Genomic DNA, 27,294 nt, shown 5'->3' on the forward strand with positions numbered 1-27,294 from the left:
CAAAATGGCCATGTTTACGATTAAGAACAGGACACTAGAGGCACTTTCTCCTCCTTAAGCATGATGATGCGGAACTCTAATGCTTCTCTATGTGAAGGATCTGGTTGGTGGATTGCCATGCATGTATCTTATGTTCTTAGTGCTTCTGGGTTATTCAGCAGGTAACACTACAGCTACAATGACAGTACATCGATGCATAGCAATCATCCTAGAAGAAGTGTGTCAGTGGCTGGTTGAGCATCACCGCTATTCTAGTTAGGCAAAAATGGATTTTTAGAAAATTCAAGTAATATAATCTACATGCAGCCATATGAAGAGACACTTTAAATTCCATTACCAGCATATAGATTAAGAAGGCTTGACAAATCCCAGGTGCCAGGTCGCCATAGCTACCAGGAATTTTGTCCTGGCGCCTGGGATTTTCCCTCCAAGGCGGGTAGGCATGCTGTGCATACTGTAGATGGGCACGAGAGAGCTGTGATCTTCCTGCTCCCTAGTACGCTGCTTAGTGATTTCCAACAGCTGACCGCCAACTGGACCCCAAGAAAAGCTAATCTACTCCCGCTCTCCCAAAGGTAGAGCAGCTGGGTGGAATAAAGCTGAATTAAAGCAAATAGTTTGTGTGTCTGTTTGTGTGTTTGTGTTTAGGTGGCCAGCCCCCCTCTGATCGCATGGGCACAATATTTTTACTCGTCGTTTTTTTCCCATGCTATGCTGATCTCCCCGCGGCTGGGTCCGCCTCTAGGGCTGAGATAATCAAGCTTGATGATCTCAGCCAATCCAGTGCTTACCCATAGAAAAGTATTGATAAGCAATTGCCATGCACTGCAAAACACTGTGCCACTCCTCATAGAGAACAATTGCATCAATGCATCTTCATGGGGAACATTCAGTGCCACCATGTAGAGCATGGATATGCTGAATGTAAGAGCTGCACACTGTGTTCTCTGAAAAAGCAGTGTTTACATTGAAAATCCTGAGTGGACAGGCTATAAACACTAATCCTAACTATTTCAGCTGTCTCATAGATTCAAAGAAAATTAGTCAAGCACTGGGTTAGGAAGGTTGTCCCTGGCATCCCTCTTTAAGCAGTTTGTTTGTTAGTCACTGCAACAGCATCCCTCACGTCTATCTGCCCATCTAAGTAGTTATACCATGATGCCTTCATAGATGAATGATCTGTGTGTCTTATTTATCTAAGATGCATCAATCTAACATAGCTTCTGTTTTTTACATTAATTAAATGACTGCACTTAAAGAAGCTTACCATAATAACCTCAGCCAATCAGTAGCTCCCCATTCATAACAAAAAGTGCATACCCTTTTTACTGGAGAGAGAGGTACTGATTGGCTTAGAGCAAGGGTGTCCTAAAGATAGATCCCCAGATATTGTAGAACTAAAACTTCCTTGATGCTTTGCATGCCTTTAGAACAAGCATGTTAAACCTGCGGGCCGCATGCGGCCATCAATGGACATCTTTGCGGCCCGATGAACCGCGAGTACATGCTTAGCGTTATAGCAGAGTAGGCACCTGCTTTCCCCACATTGCAGGTGCCTATTCTGCTAAAACTTACCCGGAGGATGGCCAGCGAGGGAGCTCAGTGTTCCTGCTCCCTCGTGCGCGCAGTCTGTAGTGAAGCCGGGCGCCGGAATATGATGTCATATTCTGGCATCACTAAGCTGCACTCGAGGGAGCAGTGAGGAGCAGATAGATGATTCCCAATGGACCCCAGGGAGAGGCCCCACATCGGCTCCCAAAGGTAGGGAGCAATAAAGAATATGTGTGTGCAAGAATGTGTAAGTGTGTGTGTCTGTCTGTCAGTGAGTGTGTGTGTCAGTGTGTCTGTCTATGAGTATCTGTCTGTTAGTGAGTGTGTGTGTGTGTGTCTGTCAGTGTTGCTTTGGCTGCGACTGAACAGTAAAGTACCTGGAGGTGCATGGAGGCACGCAACGCCACGTCACATTCCGACGTGACATTGATGTGCTCCACCTACACAGGGTTTCAAAAAGTAGTGGGAGGATCAGATTTGGTACAGGGTGCGGACGGCGCCATTTGGGGTATACCAGAGGCCGGACTCCGGAGTCGCATACTGGCAGTGGCAATGTAAATGGAGCCTGCTTGTTGGCTAGGGGGGTCCTGGGATTTAGTGGGGGGGGCGGGGGGGGAGGGAGGTAGGAACTGGGATTTAGTAGAGTGGGATTTTTTTTTTTTTATATACTGTACTTTTCAAAATAAACCTACGTTTCTATGAAAATTTAAGGTGTTTAAGGTGCTTCCTGTACTAAAGACAGCCTTTGGGTTAAAACCGTTCAAAACCGGTTTAACCCCCTAATGCAAGAGAGTGTCCAGGTGCCTCCTAGCACCATAACAACGTCATTTAGATTCAATTGTTATGGTGACCAGAGTATTCCTTTAACAAGGATATTTGCAGATTGGCTTAAGAAATCATCACTACTTCTTGCTCCTTGGAGTGACTGCATACTTGCAAGAGAAATTGAGATTGTTTTGTGTTTTTTATGTATTATTGTGTTAACTCCATAATGCATTTAACAATGAGCCATCACCTTAATTTTAGAGCAGATGTGAGCAAATGGTGTCGATGTTGTAGAACTACAACCACCATGATTTTTTTGCAGGTCTTTAGAATGTCAAAACATCAAGTTGCAGTTCTACAACATCTGGGGGTTTGCCGTTTGTCCACCCCTGGCTTAGAGCATTCCTTTGTTGTTGAGGCTGTCACTAGCATAATGAGAATGCGGATGAGTGATACGATTGACAAAAACTTAAATCTAGATAAGATAAATTAAAACTTTTTAACAAGAGCTGCTGAACTAAAAGACGGAGATACCAAATACTGAATACACAATTATTGATTGAGGCCTTTTCTTGTTGGAATACGTAGTATTCTTGTTTAATATTCCATCCAATTGATTTGCTATCATTTTTAAAACATAGTTAATTTTGTCCATCTTTAAGCGATCAGTCCTTTATAATTGATTGTGCCTTTTCACATATATTATGTTGTTTACAAGTTTAAGTACAATAAAGCAATAAAGATAAATAAAACAGACTTACAATTTTAAAAACGTAACAAGAATAACTCAAATACATTTCAGCTTTTGTTTAATAATGACAGTAGTATTGTAGCTTAAGTAGCACAGATAAAAAGGGCAAATTACAGCTAAAATGCATGTATCTACAACATACCAGGTTTGCAGGATTCATCAAAATATTTATATCTACATATAAGTGTTTCAGTTAGTGACACCATAGCCCAGGTGGGCCAAAAATACCTGTAATTTTATAGTCTACTTTGTCTTTCATAGCCTCACTCTACAATGTAGAATCTTGTTATGAGATTTGTTCCCTGAGGAACATGCATCCAGATTTATCATATGACAGAACAAGACAGAAAGAGTAGGGATAGATAGACAGAACTCCTCCATGCAGTCTCTGATTTCAAACATGCTATCTACAACACACAAAATTCCTATGCAGTTTGTTAAATGGGTTTGGATTTTTCACAGTCCATATCATCATTAATATCCACCTATTACAAAGCACTCAGTTAAGGACGCCCGTTTGCTCTTTCACTCTGCCAATACTTTCCATTTCTTTTAGACCTAATAGGACAGTGTTTCCAGTCTGTGGTCCGCGAACCACTTGTGGTATGTTTTCAGATACCAGTGTAACATTTTTCATTTTTAATTACCAGCCACTGCTGCCAACTATTGAGCATAGAGAAGGTAAAGTAAGATGGCCGCCAGGTGCTGCTCTGTTACTCTGTTACATGATTGGTGAAGTAGAGCAAAATATTATGCATGCTCATACTTTGTCTGTCAAATTAATTTCATTCTTTCATTGATATTCTGCTACTCAGTCACCTGACTTTATATTTGAGCGCATGGGCGTCCGCAACATTATTTTACAGGGGGAGGCAAAATATTCTCCCCTTTTCTCCTCTCCTGCTCCTCCCCGTTGCCTACCTTCATGGCTCCTGAGATAGGTTTCCTGACAGAAGGTAAATTCGGTTTACCCGTTAATAAGAAAAATTATGTGACTGTGGTAGCAGTTGCTGAAAGACAGGCATGCACCTGTGCAATTTTAGCTTACAATAGTTGGGATGGTGAAAATTAGCCACTCACTATCCCAATCTACAATTCCCATGGTGTTCAGACAGTAATGGCCAGCTGTTTATCACAGGAGCTGCAGTCAAACACAAAAGGTCAGTGTGTAATGTAGTGGCCACAAACCCAGTCTAAAACTAGAATTCCCATAAAGTTCATCCAGCAGTAGGGTGGGTAAATATTATTGAAGATGCATTTAACAATAGTTAGTGTTTTCACTGTGGGCTATTATTCCTATAATGATCAACTATCAATGTTGCTTGCTGCTCTTCATAGGATTTGCATTCAACAAGTAAATTTTGTGTAGTTAGACTAGCTCTGTGATGCACTGCAAGCATTCTAGGTTTAACAAAAAAAGGTAGTTAGAAGGTAGTAAAAAGGAAAATAAAGTCTTGGGTCCAAAATATAATTTTTTTTAGCTGTGCAGCACTGGTGCCTAACCTTTGGCAATCCAGATGTTATTTCATTCCTCATGATGTTAAGCCAATCAAACAAATTGCTAAGAATCGTGTGTTGTCCATAGCAGCTGCAGTACCAATGCATAGTTTTTAATATAGGATTATTACTCCATTAGTCAACATTTAAAGATTTTATTTTAGTCACTAAGCTGTTAAAGAGTCAATGTCCCCATCTGGGGACTTGGCATTATTTGCACAGACCCCCAACGGTGACATTGCAACTGTTGGTCCGGTGTCCTGCAATGTGAGATTTACTTACCTGAACCTGTCCCTCGTGAGACTACAACATTGAGGTCTCTGGAGGATCCCGCAAAACTGCACGGAGCCTCCATAGACACAGCTAAAATCCCTGGAGCCGTCACTGGTAACGACTGGGAGATTGATACTTCTAGACGGGAGTAGCACCGCTTAGTCTCTAGAAGTTTCTGGCGTGGAAAATATACTGAGACAAAGCAGTTCCTATAGTCTCAGTATATCTTTTGACTGGGTTGGAATTTCAGTGAAATATCAACACAGTCCATATTAGTATTTCATAAAAATGTTATCTTTGTGAAATACTCATTTTGCGAGGGTGACTGACGCTTTGAATGTGTTTTGGTGGTCCGCAACTTAAATGTGATTTGGGAATGTGGTCCTCTGATGTTAAAAGGCTGTGAACCACTGTATTAGAAGTCCCCTTTGGATAATGTAGAGCTAGTTTAGGTAGTTGTGCATACATAGTGACAATTTAGTACCCAGATGGGCTATTTTTTATTTATTTATTTTTTGTATGCATTTTAGCACCAGATTGACTAGTTTTCATCCACTATAGAGTTTGTAGTATTCATACAGAGTTCAGGTGTATTTATTTATTTATTTATTTATTTTTTCAGAAGGTTCCCTCATTATTGTATGGTTATCCTATCCTAAATACTATAAAAAAAAAAACAAAAAAAAACGTGTTTTCTGAAACCAAACTAACCTTTATTTTGTTATTTCTTGATTCTGTTGTCATTGGACAGCTAATTGAATGCACTCATATCAAATTTAGAACAAATCTTCTCCTTGTCATTGCTGCCCTAACATCTAATTCCTTTTAATCACTACTAAAAGATGTTCTACCAAAGAAGAAAAAAAACAACAGAACTTTCCTTTTCTCTTTTCTTTCTTCAAAATCAGCGTGACATAATTGTAATGTGAATTTTGTTAGATATTTTGATCTTTTTTCTCTAAGGCAATGCAGTTCTGACAGGTATTTTTTAACGAAAATCTGTTGCTTTAGTTAATACAAACAAAGCCTTTACATGTACAGTCATGGGGAAAAGATAGTAGTCTCTATGAATCCTAATTTAAATATCAGGACATAATAACAATCATCTCTTCATTAGCAGGTCTTGTAGAACCACCTTTAGCAGCAATAACGTGAAGTACTAGTTTTCTGTATGAATGTATCAGTCTCTCACATCACTATAGAGGTAGCCACAGTTCATTGAGGTTTGCTGGCATTTTTTTATGCACAGCTCTCTTAAGGTCACGCCACAGCATTTTAATCGGGTTGAGGTTTGGACTTTGACTCGACTATTGCAGTACCTGGATTCTTTGCTTTTTCAGCTGTTCTGTTGTAGATTTGCTATTGTGCTTGGGAACATTGTCCTGTTGCATGACCCAATTTTCAGCCAAGCTTGAGCTGTCAGACAAATAGCCTCACATTTGACTCTGGAATACTTTGCTATACAGAGGAGTTTTTGGTTAACTCAATGACTGCAAGGTTCCCAGGTCCTGTGGCTGCAAAACAAGTCCAAATCATCACCACTCAACTACAGAGCTTGACAATTGGTATATGCTGTTTGTGCTGATATGCTGTGTTTGGTTTTCCCTGAACGTGGCGCTATGCATTATGGCCAAACATCTGCACTTTGGTTTCATCTGTCAAAGGTACACAAGTCTTGTGGTTTGTTCAGATGCAACTTTGCAAACCTACGCTGCAGAAGAAGAGGCTTTCTCCTGGCAACCCTTCCAAACAAACCATACTTGTTCAGTCTTTATCTAACTGTACTGTCCTGAACTTTAACATGCTGACTGTGGCCCAGGGCCGGTGCTAGGATTTTTAGTTACACAGGCGAAGATGCATTTTGGCGCCCCCAACCCTCATTAAAAAAAAAAAAAAATGCATCTTCACCTGTGTGTCTTTCCTCCCAAGCCACAGGCACACAGGCATCATTTTTCAGTCACACAGTCAAAGTCATACAGGTACACTGTCATACAAAGACAGCAATAATCATACAGAGACATACAGACACATACAGTCAGAGACATACAAGCAGAGACATACATGCATACAGAGACATGCAGGCATACCGTCATACAGACACATACATACAGACAGGCATACAGAAACATACAAAGACATACAGGCATGCAGACACATACATACATACATACAGGCATACAAAGACATACACACATACAGATACATGCATGCATACAGAGACATAACGTCATACAGACACATTCATATAGACAGGCATACAGACACATACATACATACATACATACAGAGGCATATCGTCATACAGACACATACATACATACAGAAACATGCATACAAAGACATACAGAGACACACAGACACACACATACGTACATACAGAGACATAAAGGCATACAGTTACATACATGCATACAGAGACATATATACAGACATTCAGAGACAAACATACATCCAGTTACATACATGAATACAGAGACATACAGAAACATACGTACAAGACATACAGGCATACGGACACATACATACATACATACAGAGGCATACCATCATACAGACACATACATACAGACAGGCATACAGAAAAATACATACTCACACACACACACACAAACTCAGACACATACTCGAACACACACATACTCACATGCGCACACACACACTGACATACTCACACACACCGACAGACACACTCACTCACACACAAACTCATAGACACACTTACACACATACTGACAGACACACATACTGACACACACACACACTCACACACACACACACTGACAGACACACTCACTCACACACAAACTCATAGACACACTTACACACACACTGACAGACACACACACACATACACACACACATACACACTGACATACACACTCACACACACACTGACAGACACTCACACTCACATGCACACACACAGTAATTAATAAAGTAATTAATAATAAATTACATTTAAATGTCCCACCCAGCCTCCCTACCTGGAGTGCTGGCGTGGGTCTCTCATTGGTGGTCCAATGGGGCTGCTGGGAGGCGTGCGGCTGAAGTTGATTAGGAGGCGGCGAGGGAGCTCTCTGATCTCTCTGACCGGCTCCCTCGCAGGCTGTTTTCTGATGCCGCGGGAGCCGGAATATGACGTCATATTCCGGCTCCCGCGGCATCAGCAAAAGGCGCGCGAGGGAGTCGGTCAGAGAGATCAGAGAGCTCCCTCGCCGCCTCCTAATCAACTTCAGCCGCACGCCTCCCAGCAGCTCCGGGGATCCAGGAGGTGACCAGGCAGGAGGGAGCACTTCCCTCCTGCCGGTCACTGGAATTTTGCGCCCCCAGAGCCGGTGCGCCCTAAGGCGGCCGCCTGTGCCGCCTTATGGACGCGCCGGCCCTGTATACCATGTTATGTTTGTAATACCTGTCAAAGAAATGCTTGCAACAGCTGTTGGAGCTGTGCAAGCCCAATGTTATTTTATGCACAACCAAAATAAAAATAAAGAATTTAAAAAAAATAATAATAATAAAGAATTAAAAAAAAAATAATTAAATATATAAAAAAAAAATTAAATATAAAAAAAAATCAATCTTACCCCCTTCAAGTGCTGGCAGACAGTTCTAAAGTGATGGGGATCTGAGGAGACTGCAGGCACTCCAACACTATGGGGAGCAGTCTTGCAGAAGAGGCAGCTCTCCCAAAGTAAGTCTGCTGCCGCCTGCCTGCAGGACTTTGACAATATGGAGTCAGGGGAAAGGGGAAGGGGGAGGGGGCGGAAGTCAGGCCACCTACTCGGCTCACCATATTAAACTAAAGTCCGCCTGGGCCTATCTGCCTATCTACCCTCCCCTCCCCTCCCGTTCCCTTCCCTTACCTTCCTGTTTTCTCCGGGCTGGCCTGGCTCCAAACGCGGGCGGGCTCCACTCTGTCATGGGCGCCGCCATATTGGAGCCAGCAGAGGGAGCCCGGCCCTGATGCATCCGACGGTGGACCGCAGGGGACTCCTCCTGAGTCGCGCCCGCCTCCTGACATCATCAGGAGTGGGCGGCGCGGCAGGAACTTCACCTCCGGTCCGGAAGTAAGGGAAGCAGGCAGCCTCAGCAGGGCAAGGTAGGCTGCGGTATTATAAAAATCCGAATCCCTAGCCGATGGCTGGGGATTCGGATTTCTGCGCCCCCCCCCCCCTGCTCGGGCGCCCTAAGGCGGCCGCCTGGGCCGCCTTATGGACGCGCCGGCCCTGCTGAGGCCTGTTGAGTCAGAAATTTAACTGTTGTGTTTGTTGCAATTTTTGTGAGCATTGTACGGTCTGACCCTCGGGGGAATTTGCTGGGACACACAATCCTGTATAGATTGGCAACTGTCTTGGATGCGTTCCACTTTTGAATAATCTTTCTCATTGTAGTGTGATAGACATTCAATTGTTTGGAAATGGTCTAATAACCCTTTGCAGTTTGATGGGCAGCAACAATTGGTTCTCTAATATCATTGTTGATGTGTTTCCTCCTTGGCATTGTGTTAACACACATCTGAATGCTCCAGACCAACAAACTGCAAAAACATTTTTTGTAGAGGATGGCCACACTTGCTGATGATAAATGAATCAAGGGCATTTGATTAGCTGCACCTGTCTACTTATCCTCTTAAATTCTATGGAAGCAGTAAGGATGTACTTGGTTTTTCACATATTTATTCTCCACTGAATTCAAATGGGTGTGCCTTTTTGCCATGATTGTATCTTTTAACCCCTTAAGGACACATGACATGTGTGACATGTCATGATTCCCTTTTATTCCAGAAGTTTGGTCCTTAAGGGGTTAAAGCACTGATGATCTATGTTTAACGTCACTTTATTGTTGTTGACTTAAAGTGTCTCTATTTCACTAAATACTGTTGATGGGCATGATTGTATTACGTGGTAAACAGATGTGTTGGTAAAATTATCCAGCCTCTGACGGAGCAGAATATGGTACACTGCCATTTCTATTTAATTTTCCTGTTTTTCCTGTCCTTTTGCTATTGCTAAAAGTTATGACTGCCATTCTGGGGTCAAGAAGGACTTTCGTTTTTCGTTTGTTGCTAATTTGTTACTTCAGACTCGTTTTTTCTTGGTTTTAGATCAACATCATAAACAGGTGTGAGAAAGGCTGAACTTTATGGACACATGTCTCTCTTCAGTTTATGCAACTATGTCAGTTTTCTGGCACCTTGGTCCATGTTGCCGTCAAATAACATTCACCTCCGTAATTTATTGAGGGAATTTAAATGGTTTGATCTGAGATGTGGGTGATCCTGAGTACTTTAAGATGATTTGTGTAAATGTATGTGGATATATCTGACATCTTCTCATCCCTGCTGATGTCTGCGCAGGAGCAAAAGATCCCCCATGGGGTTTAAAGTGACATAATGGGTTGCAGTTGACACACATTTGTTAGGTAATGTGCATCCTGGGAATTATTCCAGGCTGAAGTTAACACCCATCTGTTTAACCATATAATTGTTGAGTCCATTAGTATTTGGACAATGAGATTAGTTCCTGAATTTTAGTTCTGTACTGCAGCACAATGAATTTGAAATCAAAATGAATAAAGTGCAAACTGTCTGTTTTGAATTTGAGGGTATTTACATCCAAATGTCCCCTACTTTACAAGGGACCAAAAGTAATTTGATCATTGACTTAGTTGTTGACCATAGCCAGTTGTGGGGTGTTCTCCCATTATTTCATTAACAACGAAGCAGATAAAAGTTCTACAGGAAGTTTACTCCAAATGGAGAGAGAGGGAGAGATTCCTTTCAATATAAGGTCCAATGGGCTGTATGTGCAAGTAAAGCAAACTATCATTAAGCTAAACTCCCTCCCCCAAACAAACCTATCAGAATTCAGGCAGTCATTCACTGCTGAAGATTTTATGCCAATTATTAATAAATATCATTTTGTTTGTTTTTTAGTTTTGTCAACTTAATTTTGAGCCCCTGAAAATGGGTTTCTATAAAAAGTCCTGTAATTCTTACCAGTTTATACGATATTTTTGTTAAACTTCTTAAATTAATGCTGACTGTGCTTCAGTCACATCTTCACTGCTTCATTTCAAATTATTTACAATTGCATACAGAAACTATTATGAAAATGGTGTCACTGTCTAAATATGTTTGTACCTAACTGTAGGCATTGTAAGAAAAACATACAAATAAACACATGATATATACAATAAATAAATTGTATATAAAAGTTTGTTTGCCACCAATAGTAAGTTCTTGAAATGTGTTTGACCAGTCCTGGCACTACCAGCAGAAAAAATTATCGTAAATCAACCATTCCGGCACTGTAGTTCATCACTTTCAAAATACATGGATACATTCCTGCATATATATAATATATGACAGCGTAGTTTATATAGGCTATGGTTTTATTATTTATTATATATATATTTTTTTTTATGAAAATGTTACTTTATTTTAGAGCAACCATGCCTTTAAAAAGAGTTTCCCCCCTTGTTTCTGTTTCCTGACTGATTATCATAAACCAGCAGCATATATAACGTCATGGAAAAGACACATGTGCTACCAGTAGATAGGTGACTGGTGCTTTTGTCCCAGAAATGTATTTTTGGTCATGCTACTGATAAGTTGCTCATTTGCAAATGTGATCACAGCTGACTTTCAAGATTTGCATATATAATGATTTATTAATTAAAAAAATTCAAGCCGGTTGAGTATATTTATTGCAATTGTAGATCCTTCCAAAATGGACATTATGGGCTATATTCACTAAACTGGGAATTGATGAATGGATAATGAAATGTTCATATAAAATGTTTGCAGCTCTGCTGTTTAGATCTAAAATAGTTTCCTTAATTAGTAACTAAAGCTGAATGTTCCAAAGTTGAGTGATTATAAAAGTTGTTTTACTATTATAATTTATTTATTTTTTTACATTTTTTTTATTTTTTTTTCAGTTGTTGATCGTCAGGGCTGTGACCCACAGACACGTTTTCACGTGCCACCAAACACAAAGCACTGGATTGCATTTCTACAGCGTGGGAACTGTACTTTCAAGGAGAAGATTCTTAGAGCTGCATCCCACAATGCCTCAGCTGTTGTGATTTACAACAACATTTCTAAAGAAGAACATGTGACAATGACACATGCAGGTAAGTCACTCAAATTATTACCTCTATCAATGGACAATAACTTGAACCCGAGTTATCTCATGATTACGTTGTATTTACCTATTGTTCCTTAGGAGTTGCTTGTCAGAAAAAAAATATATAATTTAAAGGACCACTCAATGAAGTGGATTGGGTGCTGTGGTCCTTCAGTTTTAACCCTGCAATGTAAAACTTGCCAGATTTTTAGAAATTTGGTAACGTGGCGCGGAATCCCCTCTACGAGAAGCAGAGAATTGGACCATCACAGAGAATGTCATGCCTACTTCACAACATAGTGGGGGCGTATATAGGGACACTTAGCATTAGGAATATAGATTTGTATAACTGACGCATTTCTGTTCCTTTAAAGTTATTACAATTTGTAATTTTTCATTAAAATCCTAAAATAGAAGACCCTTTTGTATTTGGGAATATTTTTTACTAACAGACATAGAGTGCAGAAAATTCAACAAAATACAGGTGGTTACATTGTGCATGCCAGCTTATATGGACAATGTTAAGAGGATCCTATAGTGCCAGGAAAACAAATCCGTTTTCCTGGCACTATAGGGTTAATAGGTCCCACACTCCCCTGTCTCCCCCTCCTGTGCTGTGAAGGGGTTAGAAACCCTTCAGCCACTTACCTGAATCCAGCGCTGATGTCCCTCGGTGCTGGGTCAGGCTCCAACCACGCTCCTCCCCCGCTGACGTCAGCCGGCAGGCAAGCTCTAATGCGCATGGGCGGCAAAGACCGTGCGCGCATTAGACCTCCCCAAAATCTGACGCTGTAGGTCCGTGAGGACGTCCAATGTCAGATAACGGACCAAAAGTCCGTTTGGACTCCGGAAGCCTTCTAGTGACTGTCTGGTAAATAGCCACAAAAGGCAGACTTAGAGCTGCAATGTAAACACATTACAGTTCTCTAGAACTGCAATATTTTACATTTCAGCACTAAGTGCAAAAGGGTCACAGAACCCAGACTACTTCAATTAGCTGAAGTGGTCTGGGTGCCTACAGTGTCCTTTTAAGAAATATTGTCTTTAACAACTGTTCTAAACTATATATATATATATATATATATATATATATATATATATATATATTTTTTATCTTGCTGTTTGCTTGCAGTATATTAACTTCATGGAGATATCTTAAACTGTGTTTATATTTTTGCCATCACCAACAATTAATGCGTGCATTGAAATCAAGATACAAGCAAAAGAAAGTGAAACTAAGTTATTTCTGGTTGTTTATTCTTTCCTTTTTTTTCCAGCTTTTTCCACTTCCCACAATACATTGTTTACTATAATAACAATAATATTGAGTTCTCCTTGACTTAGAAAGGTGTCTTTTCTTTTCTTATAAAATATGACCTAAAAAGTTTGTTTTTCTGTACCTAAATTCTGCAATTTTTAGCAGAAATACTAATTTTAGATAAAACTGATGGAAGGATTGATATATTTTGTTTCATTGCCTAAAACAAAAATGACATGCATTAAAAAAATTATAGGATGCAAAAGAAAGAACACATGAGGAAAAAAAAAACATTCTTAAAGGAACACTATAGGGTCAGGAACACAAATGTGTATTCTTGAGCCTATAGTTTTAAAATCATCATTTAGGTGGCTTTCTCTGCTTAAACGGTAATAAAACTTGCCTTATTCCAAGGCGCCGCGCAGGTAAGCCTGCCCTATATTAGGAATTGTATACATGCACTGATGTTATATAAGACTATTGAGGATATGACTGCTTTTCATTAGGCTGTGAAACCTTTTTGTTCTTGTATACTTCCTCTTAACTTATGTGAAACACAACAGGAATTAAAATCTGCACTGCTTCCAGTGTATCTACATCTGTCGTGAAAGAGAAAGATATTTCTTTAAATTGGGTACCTTTCATATAGGGTTAACTTGTATTTTAGTAGGAGTATGATTTAAAATAAAACTGGTTGTTGTAGCAACACTCACTTCCTATTTGCAACAGAGACATCCTGTCACTGTGCAGAGATTAAGGAAGTTTTTTTTTTTTTTTTTTTGTTTTTTTTTTACATTTAACCATTCAAAAAATCATTTTAGTACATATTCTATTGTAATTGAAGAATGAGTAAACAAGTTATTAATATGTACATCATTACAGTCCAAGTCGAAAAAGGTTTACAACCATTGTGTTATATGGTGAGCCATAAAGAGAGAACCTGTAGTCTGCCTACACATGGGGGGAGGGGGGGCAAGAATGTATTAATTTATGTAAGCCTCTTAATCACCAAGATATTAATGAAGAAAGTGCAACATTTACTAACACGCAGTTCCCAAAATGGAGATTGATAGAGGATAACAGGCAGTCTCTTTATGCTACAATGCTTATTGAATCCTGGCCAAGGCTCCTGTGGCCTTTCATTACAGTATGAATGCTGACCAGGTACTGTAATTGGCTTACTAGTGCTTCTGATCTTCTCTTTGCTAACGTACAGAGAGGAAAAAAATGTCATCACACATTAATGCTAAAAACACGTTTTGTTATCTGGACATATTAATGAAATATGTATCAGGTGCTGCAATGTTTTTTTTTTTTTTCCTTTTGGGTTCCAGGATAACTCCTAGACACTTCCAGCATTGGTAACTCCATTTGTTAAAGTATACTCATTAATAATTAGGTCTATAGAGACTGCTGAAATATTTTAGGTTTGAAATCAAAACTGGTGAATGAGAAGGGTCAGTACATGTACATGAATCGTACTGCCCTCTTCTTCATCCTCTCAGTCTATAGCTCTTAATGGCTTCATCTGACATAAGCGTTGTTGTACATGTGTGCGAGAACCAACTGGTGTCCTATTTATGATCACGTGAGACTGCAAAATCTTTCATAGATGATTGTGAACCTGCTGAGTGAGATGCCACATGCATCCTTAGTATGCTGCATGAGATTTCTTTTCCCAACAGCTGATGTGAGCTGTGGCTGAGTACAATTGTAAGAAGGAAGTTGGGGCATTAACAAAGTCAGACCCAAGTTTACCAGAATGGACTCTGCATTGTAAAACATTTTATATTGGTTAATCATTCCACCACCTAAGAGATGCAGAACCACTGAATCTCAAGCTAACTCAGAAGAACACTCTGGTACTAAATAAACACAGGCCAACTGAACTCAGTGCAGTTAGTAGGCATAAGGTCTTTAAGTATTACAGACACATGCGCAGGTCAGTCTGTAATCCTGTGATGTCTGTGTTCCTGTAACTTAACCTGTCACTCAGACTCAGAGCTGCTGGCATGATTGTACAGCATTAAAGCTGTCAATATATTATTCTAGGAGGAGTGCTGCAAATTGAATAGAGCGGAAGAAAATTATTTATTCTCTTGGGAGCAATTCATGTAATTATATTGCTAGTGTTATGTCACTGCAGCAGCAGCACTACATACAGTTAATTTAAACACTATCCAAATATGTAGTCTTTAATTATTCTCAAGTAAAAGATAGTCTTTCCTGACCCCTTCCTTACTAATGCTTGTGATAGCAATCTTCTAGTATGTACTACACTGCCATAGTATGACCACACTGCTGAGCTTTAACATACAAGTTAAACATTGCTTAGCACCTTTCTTACGTGTGTGTGTGTATATATATTGTTTTACTATAGTATCTACCAAAAGCCAGTCTTGATGATTTTAATGTTAGAATTCTGTAGGGACAAGATGTATTATGAATATATCATTTGAAGCGAGGAGCAGAATAAACATGTTCCCTGTCTAACGTGGACAGGTTTATCTGAAAATAGATCTTCACATTCCAATGGGTTGATGTAAACTGGAATTAGCAACATGGATATCATGTTATAGCAAACGGTAATCTAAATGCCTGAGACTAAAATTCTATAGTTGCAAATATACCTGATTTTTGCAGTCTAAGTACTATTGTACCCACTGTTAGGTTTAAAGTTTTGACCAATCTAACCATGTACCAGAATAGACTTTTGGTATAAAGGTTTTCAGTTTAAACATCGAAATAATAAATTCACACTATGAATAGGTGAAATGTTAGGGTTCAAAGGTGCAAAATAAAACCCCTATTTTCCATATGTAACTGAAGATCCCCTTCTCATCTGCCCGGTAACCCTTTTACCATATTACCAAGAACAGTTACCAAGTCGCTCATTAACTTACAGAGTCTAAGCATTAATGCTATGGCTTACAGAGGGGCTTTGGCGCTAGCCTACTGACGGGAGTTTGTGTCAAGTATTAATTCGATTTAATCTGGGCTGCCTGGACACAGCACATTCTGGCAGAATAGGCATCTGCCACCCAGGTAAGTAGGTGCCTACTCTGCTTTAGTGTACAGCTGGCTGCCTCCCTGGGGTTTATTTACTAAGGTGACCAGCTTTTGGGGTACCCCCTGTATTTGTTGCGCTTACCTCTTGGGGTACGCATACCACAGGTTGAGAACTTGGCCTTTAGGGGTCTGGAGTGTCCCTTTAAATGGCTGTTACATTTATTTTAGTCATTGTACTTCCATATGATTGATTTGATTTCAAAAGGACTGATTTTCAGGATGTGAAGTGTTAATTTGCGCAGTGAAATGAGAACCAACTGCTTATTACAGTTTGAAAAGCTTAGTCACATCCTAAAATTACCACTGTGTGTTGTCAAATGAATCTTAAATTCAAGCAGGCATATTAATTCAACCATGGAGTACATCTGGTTCATATTTTATGTAACACTGGACTGGTTGACATTTCCATACAAATATGTTGAATTGAGCTTCAAAAATGTAAGCCACATTTTTATTTGCCTCTAGTTTAATGTTGCATCCACAGCATTTAGCACATAGTCTGCCTTTAAACCCATGCAGCTGGTGCTCCTTATTTTGTTCCTATTGCAGTAGAATCACCTGTCGATTATCCCCTTCTTAGTCCTTAAAGGGACACTATAGTGTCAGGAAAACCACTTTTCCCCCGCCGGGCTCCCTTACCTCTCCTCCCCCGCCGACGTGGGCATCCTTGTCTGACGTCACAGGAGCCGAATGCGAATGCGCGGCAGTGCCGCACACACATTCAAAGTGTCTGTAGGAAAGCATTTTTCTCAGAAACTGCTATGTTTACATCAGGCAGGGTTAACCCTAGAGGGACCTGACACCCAGACCACTTCATTGAGCTGAAGTGGTCTGGGTGCCTATAGTGGTCCTTTAAGGGTGCTCAAAAGTTGATTCATTATAATTAGTCTGAAGCACATGACACATCAGAACTGTCTTAACGCATGGGCATGCTGGGCAGTTGCTCGGGGGGCCCCACTAGCATAGAGGCCCCATAGGCTTTCCAACTTTTCAGTATATTATTTTGGGAGATTAATTCAGAACCTTCAGACACTCTTTATCAAAATGTTTAGGTGGATTAATCCTCTCAGTATCCGCTATTATCTGTACATGCAATCTTGCTGTTGTGAATACATACCTTAACCTTGACGGAAACAATGTACATGTACTAATTGTATAGGCAAGACAGAATCAACATACACAACTTTTTGAGGCTGTAAAGTTATGATAAAGTTCTACTAAAATTTTTAACAGTCCTTGTCAGTTGCCTTTCCCTGCTACCTGCTAAACTTAAAAATTGAAAGAAATTAAACAGAACACAATAAAGACTGAAAGCTATGACGCAACAGTGGCAGTTTCGGTTTTCTTTGATTCTGTTCTGTACCCTTAAACGCAAAAATGTGTTTAAATCTGTGGCTACTCTTGTTTTTCAACTTCAAGCCTCATGTTATATTGTCCAAACGAGCTGAAGTGGTCTGGGTGACTATAGTGTCCCTTTAAGCTTAGTCCTTTTTGCCAGTGTGCTTCGTATAGTGCATGCCCACTGTCAAGACCAATGTAATCCAGAGTTCTGGACAGAAAAGGTGCTTTTTAGACTTGAACTTCTGCAAAGCCAGCACTATCCCTGATCAGAGGTAGAAATGAAATACAATATTTCTCATCTTCGTCATACCAGGTTCTCCTGCTCTTGTGTTATTAACCTTTTATCACCATGTATGCATGGCCTTAATTTGCTTTGCATGGCAAAATCAAACAATACAAATGTGAGGCCACAATAACCTACTTTATTTACTATATGTTCCATTTTTTCCCTTTCCTTCTTTCTTCCCACTCCCTGGCTGAAATTCGTTTCTCTGCAGGTTTGAAATTATTACATTTTCATGTGATATTTGTGTGATTATTGTGGAAAATGTCAGTTCATTGCTTGCAGCCCAATCTTACAGCCAAATTGTCCACCATCCCAGACTGAATAAGAATTAATGCTGCACTCCAACCAAGTAGTGGCCAACACATTTTTAATGTATGATATATAGATCATAGAAAATTGACTAATAATAACGATGAAGATAATGATTTTTAAAGTTACATCAGCATTGAGCTCTGCGAAGATTTAGAATTTGCCTGGCGTTCTGGATCCTCTCAATCTCATTTAGGCTGAGATGAAACTGTTACACATGTTTAGCCCAGCACTTTATGGTTTATAGTGCATATTGGGCACTAGATTTAATTGCAGTGATTAGAAATATGACAGTCTACGAGTATCGGAACCAATACTACCACTCTGGATGACCCCCAGGAGAGGGGCCATGACTGGGCAGGCGGGCTGCCCCCTATATTGCATTTATCTTCCCCTCCTTCCCTCCTCCTTTCCTTTCGTATCATCCTCTTCACTTTCAATATTGGTTACTTCTAAGTCGAATCTAGAAAGGTTGCACTATTATTGCAAATTTTTGTATACGTAATTATTGCCTTAACAACCTACAAGATCGTTTGGTTTCTTCGTATACTTCTACGTTGATTACTTATAGTCATATTGCTCTTCCATTGACTCACATGTTTTAATTGCCTTCATTCATATGCTGTATATGACACTTTGTCAACAACCTGCATCTCGATAAATATTGAATTACAAATAAAGAAATATGACAGTCACTAGTCTAGCAGATTTCAAAGCTCTCTGTACAGCTCCAGTTCTGGTTTCTCATATCAGTTATCATCTTTCTATTTATAAAAGCTCTTACATAAGTTATTGGTAGTGGAAACCTTTGTGTTACTTTCCGAAGTCATGCAAAGTATAACCGTGTTATTGGAGAATTGTTGCATGGAGGGACAGAAAAGATAGGTAGAACTGACCTGTCACTTCATTTACCGCGTACGGTAATCAGCTTTATAAATTATATAATCTGGAGTGGGGGAGATAGAACAGAAGTAACAGGGGAAATTAGAGCTTACTATGTTGGTCAAAAGCTAAAAACCGGGTTTAGTTGGGCTGTTACCTTAAAGCCTTATTATTATTTTAGGGCGTAACTTATATTATAAAGTATTGGTGGCAAATAGTTATTATTAGGCACAGAGTTGAAATGACAACACATTAGACCTCTTTAGCTGTAAACATGGTGGATCTGGTTACGGATTTCTGTTAAAAATAACTTTATTTGTAATGCTGGAGAGTTGTTAAGAGTGCTTGGCTCCCTTTCCTGTAAAATAAAGCAGGTTCCAGCAGCTCCACTCCACCTCTTGGAGATTATTATTACTGATGATCTTTCAGCCAATCCAATTCTTTTATAGAGAAGTATTGCAAAGTAGGGCATATATCCGTCAATCTCCGCACTTCACCAATAATGCTTCTCAATGAGAATTGTTGCCTTCCGTTTTGTGCTAAGGCACAAGGCAGCCAGAAAGATCACTTGCCCAATTTCTGACAGCTGTAAGTGCAACTTAGAAGCTTTATAAATTAAACTGTTTCAGCATGTGTTCTTTGTGTACCGTATTTATTCGAGTATAACGCGCAAAATTTTGTACCGATTTTTAATCGAAAATTAGGGGAGCGCGTTATACTCGAATAAATACAATAAGCGCAAAAACTTACCTCCATTCCAACTCTGAATCAAAGAGGGAGGAAGGAAAGGCGGCAAGCGGCGGCGGGTAAGGGCAGCTGCAGAGAGTAGGCATTAGCCCAGCAGAAGAGGGAGGGAGTGGGTGCTCCGATAATACCTCATTACAAGCCCGGCGGTCCTGGGGGGGGCGGGCAACAAGCGTTTACTCACCTCCCTGCAGCTCCTCCAGCTCCCCAGTGTAAATCTCGCGAGACCCGCGGCCAGCTCTGACGGCCGCGGGTCTCGCGAGATTTACACTGGGGAGCTGGAGGAGCTGCTGGGAGGTGAGTAAACGCTTGCTGCCCCCTCCTCACAGCTAAGCCAATGCCACTGGACCCCCCTCCCTGGCAAGGCAACAAACAGGGAGGGGGTACAACAAAAAACAAATAATAATAATTAAACATATAAAAAAAATGTATACCGATTTTTAATCGAAAATTAGGGGTGCGTGTTATACACGTGTGCGCGTTATACTCGAATAAATACGGTATATTAGAATTTTCTCTCTCTTAGCTTAAAGTGCATTCAGAAAGTATTCAGACCCCTTCATAACAGTATTATGGCAATTGCTTAAATCACACTTTTTAAATGTTCTAGTATGCTCCAAGATATGCGTTTATTGGAAGAGTGTCACAAGTATGTATTACTAATAGACTTGTTACAAGTCAAATGAAAGTTAGTACAATAATATATTGATACAATTAAAATGTCAGAAACAATATTCAAGAAAATGTAACCATTAACCCACACTTGCATCCCCAAGAATGTCAGACAGATCTTTTGAACGCTATTCAGATTAACATACAGTATACCAGCTACAGAGACTTTATAGGTAGCTGTATGTCTGTACTAATTCTTCTCCAATATTGTGTTATATTGCATCTGGCAAAAATCCAAAGAACATATATTTGTACTCTCTTGATTATCTAGTATCCATTCGTTTTTTACGTGTTTTACTAATGTGTATTATATACTCTGCATTTTCTTGAATATTGTTTCTATGACATGTATATTGTCATTGTAATTGCTGTGGCAGGTGACATTTAATATGGATAAGTGCAAGATAATGCATCTTGGGCGTAAAAACCCAAGAGCAGAGTATAGAATATTTGATACAGTCCTAACCTCAACATCTGAGGAAAGGGATTTAGGGATAATTATTTCACATGACTTAAAGGACCACTATAGGCACCCAGACCACTTCAGCTCAATGAAGGAGGAGGAGGAGAGTCCCCAGCGCCGAGGGAGCCCGGCGCTGGAGAAAGGTGAGTGTTTAACCACCTTCCTCCCCCTTCTGCCCGGCGGGAGTGGGACCCTGAGGGTGGGGGCACCCTCAGGGCACTATAGTGACAGGAAAACAAGTTTGTTTTCCTGGCACTATAGTGGTCCTTTAAAGGTAGGCTGACAATGTAATAGAGCAGCTGGAAATGCTAGCAGAATGCTTGGTTGTATAGGGAGAGGTATTGGCAGTAGAAAGAGGGAAGTGCTGATGCCATTGTACAGAATACTGGTGAGACCTCACTTGGAGTATTGTACGCAGTACTGGAGACCATATCTCCAGAAGGATATTGATACCTTAGAGAGTTCAGTGAAGGGCTACTAAACTAGTTAATGGATTGCAGGATAAAACTTACCAGGAAAGGTTAAGGATCTTAACATGTATAGCTTGGAGGAAAGACGAGACAGGGGGGATATGATAGAAACATTTAAATACATAAAGGGAATCAACACAGTAAAGGGGTAGAGGGTATATAGAAGAAGAAAAACTACCACAACACGCAGAACGCGCTGAACGCGCAGATGAAAAATAGAAATAACAGTGCTAAACTAACACGTTGTTCCAACCAGGATATAAGAATATCCCAAAACAACAAAACTCTGGAACAATAACTTAGTTTTGAACTAAGTTTTGGTACATGGGAACAATCAGGAACAAAGGGCTAGGCAAAAACCGGGTCTGGTACTCTAGTAATCACAATCAGGAGCAAGATAACATGCTTAAGGGCCAAAGAACTATGAAAGGGCATTGGGCCGTAAGTAAGCCATTTGTGTCAGATCTGCATCTTTGATGCATGCGCACTGTGACAAACACGACACAAAACTACAATTTTATAAATAGGCACGGAGGTCGCATGTGGCTAGAATGACATAACCTATTAGAATTAGTGCTGCAACTTGAAATAACTTTTCAGTTTGACACAGTTGTGTCAATCAGAGAAGATACAAGCTGATTTTGATACAAGAGTCTGAATACAAGGGAGGGACTTGTTGCGTAATTTTTGGAAAGTGACCTAAATGCATATGCATATAATGCTCCCCATAAACCCATTTGGAATATGCATTCTTTCAAAAATTGGCGCCACTCAATACCACTCACACATCTCCCTTCTCCAATGTGCCAATAATTCCATAAAGCCACCTTTCTCACCCAGCTACAGATTATCCCTTAATTTAGGAGAATGCTATAGTGTTAGCATCACAAACCTGTTTCCGTACTATGCTTGTTTCTTATTGACATAGAATTATCCTTTGTAAAGCTCCAAGTGTGACGCCGATACAGTGTATAACAAATAATCCCCATGGGCACTTACTATTATTGTTTGGCTCTGCTTTTACACACATTCATCACTGTCAGTACCATGGACAGCAGATGGACTTTATATCTGCTACTTTTGAGAGCACTAAGCTATCAATGCATGCCCTACTAATTGCATCATGGCAGTAAAGCAGATGCCTTGATATGATCTTCAGAGAGAATTGTAACTCTGCCTGACCTTCCTTGGGGAGACAGCAGTTTGGTGGTGGTATAAGAATTACTGCCTTTCTTAAAGACAGGAACACTCAAATCGCCAAATGACCTCTCAGAGCCATCTGCTGTGTAAATGCTACATTAAAACTAGAATTCTTGTCAAGGGACATTTTGTAATCATTTTAAATAGAAACCGAAGTGTTTCTTTGCTTTGAACTTAAAACCGTTCTTTTAAAACATTCACAACAGAATAGGGGAAAAACATTTGCTTCCACTCCCAAGTTTTATGATTTGTAAGCAGAAATTGTCAGAAAAGGCTGCCAGGGCGCTACATTTTCCTGTTACTATGGGCTTACTTCGTAAAACAGTGGCAGAGAACAACTCACCCAGTTTGCACTTTGTGTTTACAATGGTGGCTTTGTTAAGGTGAGGACCCAGTTTACACTGTACCATGGCTTACAACAGGGAAGCCTGATATATGATAGTTTTTTTCTAGATTCTTTTTTTTTTTTTTTTTTTTTATAAAGAGCACAGCAATGGTCCACAATTCTATACAACAAAACAGTGCTGCAGACAAGTCCGTGTGCAGGAAATGTTATATGATAGGAACCTGTATTATAAATTACTATGGGAAGTGCATTTATTAATTACTGCCCGTGGGTAATCTGACCAAAACAGCCTACGTAACTTCAAATGTTTTAAGCTGTCACTTTAAGTCTTCCAGAATTCAATTTATTTTGCAGTAACATTTCTAGGTGGCCCTGATTTCAAAGAATATACTTAGAATCCACATGCAAAAAGTGCTACATCTTAAAATGGGAGCAGTACATTAGATACATGAACGCTAATAGCAAACTAAGAATTTTTATATTTTTTTCATTAAGTTACATTTGTGTTTTCAAGAGTACATCTTTTAAGTTTCCTCCTTGCACAAAAACAATTCGACGATACTGACTTGAGTGATGGGAAACAAATTTGAACACTTTACTCATCAATTACCACCTTGCAAGATGCCCCTATTTTGAGAACTATTTCCTTATTTACATTCGTTAAAGTTGAGTAACGTTTTCCTTCAAAAATTTCCATTCAAGGGCTAAATCTGCTAACCATGGTAAACCGATACATAGTCCATTCAAACTTCCCAGTAGCTGTATTGCTTACAGTAATGTCTTACACATTTAATGTCTAGTGTGCTAAGGTTTCCATTAGGTTTTGGTAGATGGCCAGTGAATTAACAAACATATTTGTTGGGGTAGGCTATTTAAAGTACACTCATTTATACACTGGCATACATTTGCTATTCCTACACCTAAATTCTCTGTTTTATTCTCCATCTTTACACACTCAAAATAACATTTTATCTGGCATACCAATTGCATAAGAAGAGAGAGTGACTTTAGCTGTGACCGACAGATGAGACCTGGGGGGTGGGGGATTGGTTAATCATTCCATAAACCACTCTAAAACATGTTAAATGCAATGACAAGAACCCTCCATTCATGTTCCCCAATATATGTATGTGTGCAGCTTGTAGGGAATTAAATAATGTATTCTTTAGTGAAAGAAAGAGTCAATCCCCTGAGACTTAATGCATCTGTTTTAGACAAAGTTGCTGCCTAAACTACATGTGATGGCCTTATTTTCACTACTACTTGATTTTTACATACATAAAGTAGATACCACTAAGTAAGTGGAGAAGATTTCTTAAATGTATTTTTTTATTTTATTCCTTTTTTTTTTTTAACCTAAACTGCCACTAAAAATAAAAAGATATAAAAATTTAAAAATGTGCCGCTGATTTGAAATTTGAAAATCAAAAAACAAACAAACACAATTTCCCACTGAAGTAAACATTGTTAATTTACGCTCTTCTCTGTAGGCTTTCTATATGCTAACTTCCAGAGACAAAGGAGAGCGTTTATAACCTTGATATGACAAGGAGCTAATATTAAACATCCTGGCAAACAGTTGCTCTCTAAGTGAACTCTTTAAGCACGTGGTCTGCTGTGATGGTATATATGTATGCATGTGTATATATGTGTGTGTGTGTGGGTATATTCCATAACTATGCTAGCCTCATTTTGCTAAAATATAACCGTGTCTGACTATCTAATAAATTTATATCAAAGGACCACTATAGTGCCAGGAAAACAAACTCGTTTTCCTGGCAATATATTGCCCTGAGGGTGCCCCCTCAGGGTCCCACTCCCGCCGAGCTGAAGGGGGTTAAACACTTACCTTTTTCCAGCGCCGGGCTCCCTCGGCGCTGGGGACTCTCCTCCTCCTTCGGTCGTCATCTGCTGAATGCGCATGCGTGGCATTCAGCCAGTCAATAGGAAAGCATTCTCACTGCTTTCCTATGGACGCTGGCGTCTTCTCACTGTGAAAATCACAGTGAGAAGCGCGGAAGCGCCTCTGGTGATTGTCAATGAGACAGCCACTAGAGGCTGGATAAACCCCAATGTAAACATAGAAGTTTCTCTAAAATTGCTATGTTTACAGCAGGCAGGGTTAATCCTAGATGGACTTGGCAACCAGACCACTTCATTGAGCTGAAGTGGTTTGGGTGCCTATAGTGGTCCTTTAAGGGTGCTCAAAAGTTGATTCATTATATAATTAGTCTGAAGCACATGACACATCAGAACTGTCCTAACGCATGGGCATGCTGGGCAGTTGCTCGGGGGGCCCCACAAGCATAGAGGCCCCATAGGCTTTCCAACTTTTCAGTATATTATTTTGGGAGATTAATTCAGAACCTTCAGACACTCTTTATCAAAATGTTTAGGTGGATTAATCCTCTCAGTATCCGCTATTATCTGTACATGCAATCTTGCTGTTGTGAATACATACCTTAACCTTGACGGAAACAATGTACATGTACTAATTGTATAGGCAAGACAGAATCAACATACACAACTTTTTGAGGCTGTAAAGTTATGATAAAGTTCTACTAACATTTTTAACAGTCCTTGTCAGTTGCCTTTCCCTGCTACCTGCTAAACTTAAAAATTGAAAGAAATTAAACAGAGCACAATAAAGACTGAAAGCTATGACGCAACAGTGGCAGTTTCAGTTTTCTGATTCTGTTCTGTACCCTTAAATGCAAAAAGGTGTTTAAATCTGTGGTTTCTCTTGTTTTTTTAACTTCAAGGCTCATGTTATATTGTCCAAACAATTATGTGGATGAATCTCTGCTGTACAGCATGTTTTTTAATGTGTAAACACTGATATTATTGGAGGTACCAATACATATAAGATTAATTTTATCGATGAATTTACATTTTCATTCCAGTAAATGGTTGTGTTGGCAGTGCCCCAGTGCACTGCTTTGCCTGGGGGGCTATAATGCTGATGGCTCTGTGACACGTACAGAAGCAAACAGTATGTGGATGGGGCTTGCATTTTTCAAGAAGAGCTTATTCAGGGGTTATGTCTTTGCACAGAATGGCATTCATTGGCTGAGTGAAGGGATTGGCAAGTCTGCAGAATCTGGATGTTTATCCCCAAACGTGAAAGAAGCCTGGTAGGAACCCAGGTACGTGGTCGGTACTCTTGGCATCAAAAGCACTACACCGGGCTGTAGTGGTTATCACCCTTGGAGTAACCCTTTAGCTGAACTCCCCATCTCCTCATTAACCTAATTTCTAGATTAGTTTCTGAATTAATTACTGATATTTGGAAGAATTGTTTCCCATGCACAATCGACAATGTTGCCTTTATAATGTTTCTACTTGTTCGAAATCATAGGTCCTATGCTATCAAAATCTAGAAATTGTGTCTGTATCAAATAATATATGGTACTGTTTCTGTCAAGTTTTATAGGCAATGACTTTCTCGGTCTCACTGCTGTTTGTTGGTCAGCATGCTTACTTACAACCAATGATTTTTAAAGGTGAGCCATTTAAACTTCACCAGTAAATCATTTTTTGTGTCACACTTTTAATTTAAATAGCCTTCAACAGATTTAATAGTTCACATCACAGTTCCAGCAAAGACACACATTATATTATATTGGTGGAGGAAAAACCGAAACGTTTGGTTTTCTACATTTGCTTTTATTTTTTTTTAGATCTCACAAACGCCTATTTGTTAAATACAGGGCATGAGTAAAGACAATATTAAACATCCTGGAAATTAATTTCTTCTTTTTTAAACAAAGTATATGAATTGCCCTCTGCTTCTTACCTTTTGAAGTATTTTTTTTCTTATACATTAACCATCTCTTACTGTAGTATCCAAGACTAGTTATTTGAAATTCCAGGCACCCAGACCTCTTCTGCCCATTGGCGTGGTCTGGGTGCCAACTCCCACTACCCTTAACCCTGCAACTGTAAATATTGCAGTTTTCATTGACTGCAATATTTACCTTGCAGGGTTAACTCCTCCTCTAGTGGCTGTCTAGCGCCTAATGCACATTAGGTCTCTTCCCGCCGCCGGCCGCTCATGTACAATCGGTCTCCCCCGCTGGATGACGGCGGGGGAGGAGCGTGGGCGGACCCTGAACCAGCGCCGAGGGTCATCGGCGCTGAATACAGGTAAGTCACTGAAGGGGGCCGTAAATGTAAAGTGTGTGTGGGGGGGAAGGCTATTGTCCTCTGGCCCTCACCCATGGGCGGCAGGTGGGGGCCCTAAATTACTATGGGGGATCCTATTGTCCTCCCTCCCCCACCCATGGGGGA

General features: G+C 40.0%; 1 protein-coding gene across 3 annotated transcripts in view; it reads left to right on the top strand.

Moving 5' to 3' along the window:
• The window catches only part of RNF130 (ring finger protein 130), a 271,051-nt gene that overhangs the window by 68,413 nt on the left and 175,344 nt on the right, over positions 1 to 27,294 (top strand). For all 3 annotated transcript variants that reach the window (XM_063447910.1, XM_063447911.1, XM_063447909.1), the window contains exon 2: positions 11,777 to 11,971. In XM_063447910.1, coding sequence (XP_063303980.1) covers positions 11,777 to 11,971 — 195 coding nt within the window. The remainder of the gene's footprint in view (positions 1 to 11,776; positions 11,972 to 27,294) is intronic.

The sequence above is a fragment of the Pelobates fuscus genome, chromosome 3 (assembly GCF_036172605.1).
Source record: "Pelobates fuscus isolate aPelFus1 chromosome 3, aPelFus1.pri, whole genome shotgun sequence".
NCBI lineage: Eukaryota > Metazoa > Chordata > Amphibia > Anura > Pelobatidae > Pelobates > Pelobates fuscus.